Raw genomic sequence first — 7,540 nt, forward strand, 5'->3', positions numbered from 1 at the left:
TATGATAAACATACAATAAGACTTATAATACAGTAATTATTATTAGAATTTATTCATCATGCGTAGAATTTGGTTCCCATGTAGAAACAATATAGCTTTTTCTATATAATTAGCCTACTCTCAGTAGTAAAATTTCATTGAAAACACGAAGCCTTATGTTTTATATTTACAAATAAATTATGTTTAATTCGACCTCAAAGCGATCAAGTCTGTAAATTTAAACCAGTTATGTTTTTTAACCCTACATTTTCAGTTTGTCCCCTAAACTAAGGACTATTTTTCTTTTCATTAAATTCTACTGTTTTTTTTTAAATATTTGAATTTCTTTATTTTAGTCATTAAAACTAAAAAGTTTTACTAATTTAACTTGTTCCTCGTATCATATGACCTCTTGTATCATACAACTATATTAAAAAAGAGCGACTTCAGCGAATCTCATGGAGTTGAAGAGTTTTTGTGATAGTAAAAGGGAAGAAGAGTTAGACACCTTATATTTAATATACTCTGTCATTGGATTACCGAATAAAAACTACTTAAATTAATTGTCACAAATACTTCAATAATATTGCCGTGTTATAAAAACTGCACATTTTCATGCATGTCAAGAGCCATCATTTCGGAGTATTATATGGATATTTGTGCAGTGATATTAAATTAATTTTTAATGTTAAATTTAGTACGTTAATTTAATGATAAGTTTGCAATATTATGTAGATATGAACTTTTGGTTCACAGAACGTTTATTTAATGTCTGACAATCAAATATTTATGTTTTATTAATATTGCACATTACTTTTGTAACATTAATTTATCATTGCAGAAATATTTCTATATTATCTGAGACCTAAACTATAAATTATTATATTGTTTAAATTTTGGACAAATACTGACAGCGTTTTTAACATGTGAACTAATATCATTGATTCACAATTTTAAAATTTAAACTCGACCTATTGTATTATTATTGGTCTGGTAATAATACTAAAGCAATCAAAAGCTGCGATACTGACAATTTAGTAAATTGGCCGACTTTGAGAATCGGCAGCGTGTGTTTTTGTAAATCACGGAACTTGGTCGAGTGCACTCGTAAGGAGAGTTTTTCGGGACCGTCCTGAAATTATAGCGTTTAACTCTGTTACATTAAAAACTATTAACTACAGCTGTATGAACATCATAATGGCAACGACATGAAACGAAATTTATGTAACTATTGTCGGTGGAAGATTACACTGCGATTGTGTTTTGCCGGCGCTGTTCTGCGTGGGTCGGTTGGTAATTGTTGAGCGTAGGGAACAAAATTACAATAATAACAACACAAAACCAGTTTACCGTGTGCGCCCTCCCGCCGCAGTCGTGCCGGCGCAACGTTACTCTTAGGCGTTGACGTCGTGTAAGTTCTCCTACTCGGTGATGTATACTCCCACCCGATACTGAAAATTCATAACACCAAGGTCCTGCAGAACCGCGGTTCAGCCCGTGGTACGTTGGTAATCGAAAAGTGAAAGTGCGGCGCAACAGACGTCGTGTAACACAGCCGATCGTTGTGTTACCGTGTAGACATAACAGCAAATGTTCGCGATCCAGTTTTAGTTTTTAGTTTATTTTACAAAAGTCATGATTATTGTTCAAGAGCTCGTTGTGTAGTGACGAAAATGAGTGATTTATACGGCGAGGAATCGATTTTCCGAATCGCCGTCTGTCATGCCATCGTCCTCTTTCTATTGTAATTCGCCGTTGTCGCTACCTCCGCCGTTGCCGCCAACTAGAACTCTTAGACGTCGGAAATCCACGTTTATCGATAAAGGTTTGAATAAGGTCTTACATAACGCGCACGTATAATTACTACATTTGAGTACACTGTTTTGATCTCAGAATCAACAATAGTATAGAAGAAACCCGATTGTGCGTTAATCGAAATTATACGAAACCTAAGGAAGATAATAGTATTATTCAGTTTACCGAATGTCTATTTTGAATCGTTAAAATCTATACGCTTAAAAACTGGGAACAAGAACAATGATAAAAGCTTCTTGCGTTATTATTGTTATACATATTTGTACAGCAACGGTTTAAACGACGTGTGTTCAACTTGTTAAAAAAAAACTGTTGAACAATATATTTTTTTTATTTTTATAATTATTACGACACATCAAATTTATTTTAATTATGTTATATTATTGATTCCTTGGTAGATTACGAATAAATTTGTTTACCACAATGAAATTCCAATAATCAACCAATTGAATTAACGGTATTAAAATCCTATGAAAATGTATGGTTAAAGTAAAATCACCTATAAAACGTAATAATCGGATAATTACGTAAATACATTAAATGTTCGTCTGGTGTCTAAGAGTCTGTGAAAAGGAAAGCTTAATAAAACTCAAAATGGTCAAGTGGCGGAACGAGGTATCTTGATGAAACTCGGACAAACACTTCGACCAAAATAACCCACGTGTAACAAATGTAGTAATTACTTGTTGTGAGCGTATGTACGAATGGTTTAACTATCCATTGAATTAAACTTTTCTGCATTTACGACCGTTAACATATGAAAATTTATGTGCGTTTCCGTAGTTTCCATCTCGTCTCAATCTGTAATAAGCTTCGTTAAAGATATCCCCCAACAAGGTAAACAATTATTACACCAACCAATTGGTGATATCGATAGACAATTAAGTGTAGTATTCAAGACTGTATTTTTGGGCGATACCTTTGAGTCACAAGAACTTTCTTTGTTTTTTGACAATGGTAAGTTGTAAACCAAATTTATGCAGCGCGAAATTACTAATGTAATAATGTTAATGTATAATGTTAATAACGACACATAGAAATTTGTTTTATTATTACCATTATTTTTTTCACGTGAATTATTAAATTCGGTATTATATTTTACTGTTTTGTTTGTTTTAATAGAAACAAAAGATAAGACCAACACTATAAACCAAGAAATACCCGAGGAAATCTATGCAGACTACGATTCGTTTGAATCGGATGATTCGTGGGATGATTGCAAGGACACGGAAAAAACCAAACGAATTCCTTACCCATGCGAAAACCGCGATTTACCCGAACCTCCAAACCAGCAGAATATCTACGGTTTGGTTCCATTGGTAAAAAAAGCTGGCAATCGTATGAAGAAAAGATGGTCGTTGGGATCCTTGGGACTGAATCGGATTCGAAAACTTAGTATAAGCAATATGGCATCCGTTTACCCCGGTATGAAACTTTCTTTGTGACAACTAATTAAACTTAATGCGATCTGTTTCTTTCTAGGTGCCAAAATCTTTGACAACTTGTCAGATAAATCTAATGAAAAAAAATATGGCTCATCCGGTACACTCATATCAAAAACTACTAACGGAGTATCTTCGTCCATATTCTACCTTAATAATACACCAGTGTATAGCAATGTGTACGTTTTTTTAATTTATACAATAGTTTTTATAAAACTTAACTGATACATTTTTAATTTATTACAGGGAAAACAACGGACAAATACAAGCACCTATTAGAAATACTAGTAAGCCACCATCGTCAATTGATTCCCGAAGGCTTAGTGTAGCAAGACCTAGCTCACCACCTCCACCACCACCAGTAAAAAAACATTCTTTGGGTAAAAAAAATTATGTACAAAATTTTTTAAGAACTCCATAATATTTAAATAAATTTTTCTAACTAAATTGTATTCAATTGACTTTTGTTTAGATGATAACAATTATAGTTCACTTCCTCGTTCAATAGTTAATTCTAAAGGACGGCCGTCAATACAGTTAGATAAATCGAACACTGAATCTACATCGGAAAATAGTAAGTTTTATTTCGAGTAAAATAAAATAAAATTTTATTTTGAAATATATTTTAATTCGTGACTTGTTATTAGGCTCCAACCAGGGATCAGAACTGTACATGCGTTTTGCTGATGAACCTCTGTATCAATTTTACGCTGCAGATTTATCTCAGGTAAATATAACTTAATAAATAAAAAAATTGTAATCGAGTGACATTATTTTGTAGCTTAAAAGTATAATGTCTTATTGTTTTAGAGATCAAAAAGTGTATTTGCAGGAGATTTAATGGAAGATTGCGATGGATATGAAGAAATAAGCTCAGTAACTAGCAGGCCTTCAGCATTAGAATTAATTACCCCATGTCAGACTGGTCACGGTCAACATAGATCTTTGTGGTGCGAAGTTCCAGAAGTTAAGAATAGTGGCATTTTAGGTAATCTACATAAAAATGAAAAAAAAATACTACTGTGTACTAATTTGTTTATCTTACTCATTTAGACACATTAACACCTCGAGAACGGAAACTACAAGAAGCTAAATTTGAGTTGATTACTTCTGAAGCTTCTTATTTTAAATCTTTGACCGTACTCGAAAAACATTTTGTGAATAGTCATTCTATGAATGATGAAACAATTGTTTGTAAAAATGATCGTAAGATCCTTTTTGGTAATGTTAATCCAGGTATAAATTACAAAGCATCCAAATACTCTACATGTTCTATTTTCTATAAAATATTCTAAAAATAACTATTTTTTTTTTAGTGCGAAAATGTTCTGAAAAATTATTAGCGGCACTTGAAAAATGTTGGCAAGATAACATTCTCCTTCGGGGGCTATGCGAAATTTTGTATACCCATTCCAAAGATAATTTTGATATTTTTGTTAAATACTGCTCAAATCAAATATACATAGATCGTACGTTAAAGAAATTAAGGTAGATAATAATAAAAAATAATGCCACATTATTACTAAAATACGTTATTTAAAATCATTATCATTTACAGAGAAAAAAATTTTAAGTTTAACGAAGCTCTACAAAGACTGGAAACCGACCCTAAGTGCCAATCTCTATCCCTTCATTCGTTCCTAATGTTACCCATGCAAAGAATTACTAGGCTTCCACTGCTTGTGGACGCCATTCTGTCACAGATGAATCCAGCGGACAACCCTACTGAATATCAAATGTGTGAACTCACTTTGGCCTCCTTAAATGCGGTATGTTAATTCTATAAAACTAATTTATTATACCACGCACTTTTGACTCGTACGATGTAATAATCATTCAAAATGAATTACATATAACTTAGTACAACATTTGTATACTCGAATAAAAATGTTTCTATAACATTACTTTCATTTACTTGCATTATAAATACTTTTTATTATTGTTCCAAAACTTTATTACTCATGTCAATTTATTAACAAGTTTGTATTTTTTAAGGTCGTACAAAATTGTAACGAGAGCACTAGAAAATTAGAAAGATATGAAGAAATGTTATTGTTAAGTCAACAATTAGAGTTTTCAAGCAAAAAAGATATTAAAGCAATGTCAGTGGCCTCCAGCTCACGTTGGTTAGTGCGATCTGGTTCAATGTTACATTTGACTAGTCCAGACGCAAAAATGACATTCAGCCGGAAGCTCATTAGACCCACAAAGCTCTATTTCTTTTTATTTAACGATATGTTTTTCATTGCAAAACGTAAAAGGTAAGTTGGCCACCATTTTAAAATTCTCACAATGTATTCTACACAATGTAATACTATTCTGCATTTTATCCTTTTTTAGTGACGAAAACTATACAGTGATCGATTACTGCGCAAGGAATTTTGTGCAAATGACTGATGCCACAGAACTTGTGATTACTTCTTCGTGCAAAAATCTTTTAATGTTAACAATTTTAGAAAACCACGAGGGGAAAACTATTGAAATGGTAACTTATTTAAGATTTACTTAAAAAAAAGAACTAACTTTTTTTTTTAGCTAATGAGCTGTGATTCTGAATCATCAAAGAAACGTTGGATTGAAGCTATGTCACCTCCTATCAGCTCAAACCCCGACGAAACCCTATATAACGAATGGGATTGTCCTCAGGTATATGCAGAACATGCGTACATGGCCGTTCAACCTGACGAATTATCATTACAAAATGGTGATATAGTTAAAGTTTTAACAAAAATGAATGACGGTAAGTACTTTTTTTTTTAAGAAAATCATATTGTACTTTTAAAATAAATTATTCATTAATAAATTTCAGGATGGTACCACGGTGAAAGAATTCGAGATGGCGAAAAGGGCTGGTTTCCCGGAAACTATACGTCAGAAATAGCATCTCAACATGCAAGAGCAAAAAATTTAAAACAGCGTTACCGCCTTTTAGCCATGTCTGGTAGTTACCTTCAGTCGCGACAAGAAAAAACAAAGAAAAAGTAATCGTGATATTCCATTGATTTTTTCTTCTCTGAAACTGTATGAACTATTATCATACATTCCATATAATACTTTAGGATTTTTATAATGAATTATTTTATAATATTTATACAGAAAAATTATATTTTAATTGATTTTATTTTAATAAAAATCAAATGCATAGTTAATTATAATTTACTATTTATGTTGCATATATATTATTATAACCATATGATTAGAATATAACTTTATAATAAAATATGTGACATGGTCGTTCATTGACTTTAGACATCATTATTAAAACAATAAATTTAAAACTTCAACAAATAATTAATCTAGTTTTTAATTTGTTTTTAATAAAACACGCATTGATGTATATAATTTGTTACGCCATAAGTTTATTATTATCACTACATGTACCTTCTCTATAAATATTAGTTGACTAGCCTCGCTCATTTTGATGATTCATATACTTCATTTTTTTTTTCTCAATTGTACATAATTATTGTTCATGATTATATATATATTGTTATAGTATTTTATAACACTACTACTTACTATTTAATTAAAAATTAATGTAAAAATTACTATTATTTATTATTTTATGTGTTAAATTTTTATTATATTCGTTTTAACTATTATTTTATGAGTTCTCTATTTAAATAAACAAATTAATCTTTATTAAAATGAAAGCTTTTGGTCAAAGATATTACTTGACTTAAAAAAAAATGGTTAATAATTTTGAAAATTATACAATAATGTTGAAAAACCTAATGTAAATAACCACTTGAAATAAACAAATTTTTCAACATTTTTATAAAAAAAAAAATTTGAATTTAATAATTCTAATAGTTCTCGTTTTAAACCTTATTATATTGGACTTCTAATTTACAAGTTATAAATTCTGAAAACTCTAAAAATGTTTTATAATATTATAACAGTTACATTCTAAATGCCTGACTGAGCAATCGGAATGTTTTTTTAATAATTTAGATATTTATTATTACGATTTTATAGAATTAGGTTAATATGGCTTTGTTGATAACTTTACAAATATTGAGATAAGAATATAATATAATTGGGAATATAAGGGTGAGCTTTTACGATCATACGTAGTATTTTTAAGAATTATAAACCTAAAATAATTTATTAATATTAAATTTTTAAATTAAAAAATAAATATTGATAAACTAGACAAAATTATAATTATTTTGAAAAGATTATTTGTGGTCAACAATAAATCAATCACCATCTAGATATACATAACATTTTTTTATTTGATAAAAATTGACCACTTGGGGCTAATATTATTTAAGTTAAAATTACACTTAAAATATTGTTGG

At 30.1% G+C, this 7,540-nt stretch overlaps 1 protein-coding gene across 3 annotated transcripts in view; it reads left to right on the top strand.

The window, feature by feature from the left end:
* Positions 1-6,838, top strand: part of LOC126905152 (uncharacterized) — a 32,216-nt gene extending 25,378 nt beyond the window's left edge. For all 3 annotated transcript variants that reach the window (XM_050684613.1, XM_050684614.1, XM_050684615.1), the window contains 13 exons: positions 2,917-3,219; positions 3,277-3,415; positions 3,483-3,616; positions 3,709-3,810; positions 3,884-3,963; positions 4,047-4,224; positions 4,290-4,472; positions 4,553-4,724; positions 4,795-5,005; positions 5,232-5,497; positions 5,577-5,721; positions 5,772-5,976; positions 6,046-6,838. In XM_050684613.1, coding sequence (XP_050540570.1) covers positions 2,917-3,219; positions 3,277-3,415; positions 3,483-3,616; positions 3,709-3,810; positions 3,884-3,963; positions 4,047-4,224; positions 4,290-4,472; positions 4,553-4,724; positions 4,795-5,005; positions 5,232-5,497; positions 5,577-5,721; positions 5,772-5,976; positions 6,046-6,221 — 2,294 coding nt within the window. In that variant the 3' untranslated portion in view covers positions 6,222-6,838. The remainder of the gene's footprint in view (positions 1-2,916; positions 3,220-3,276; positions 3,416-3,482; positions 3,617-3,708; positions 3,811-3,883; positions 3,964-4,046; positions 4,225-4,289; positions 4,473-4,552; positions 4,725-4,794; positions 5,006-5,231; positions 5,498-5,576; positions 5,722-5,771; positions 5,977-6,045) is intronic.
* The last annotated feature ends 702 nt before the right edge of the window (positions 6,839-7,540 follow it).

Source organism: Daktulosphaira vitifoliae, unplaced genomic scaffold (genome assembly GCF_025091365.1).
Source record: "Daktulosphaira vitifoliae isolate Bord-2020 unplaced genomic scaffold, ASM2509136v1 Scaffold_4, whole genome shotgun sequence".
Lineage (NCBI taxonomy): Eukaryota > Metazoa > Arthropoda > Insecta > Hemiptera > Phylloxeridae > Daktulosphaira > Daktulosphaira vitifoliae.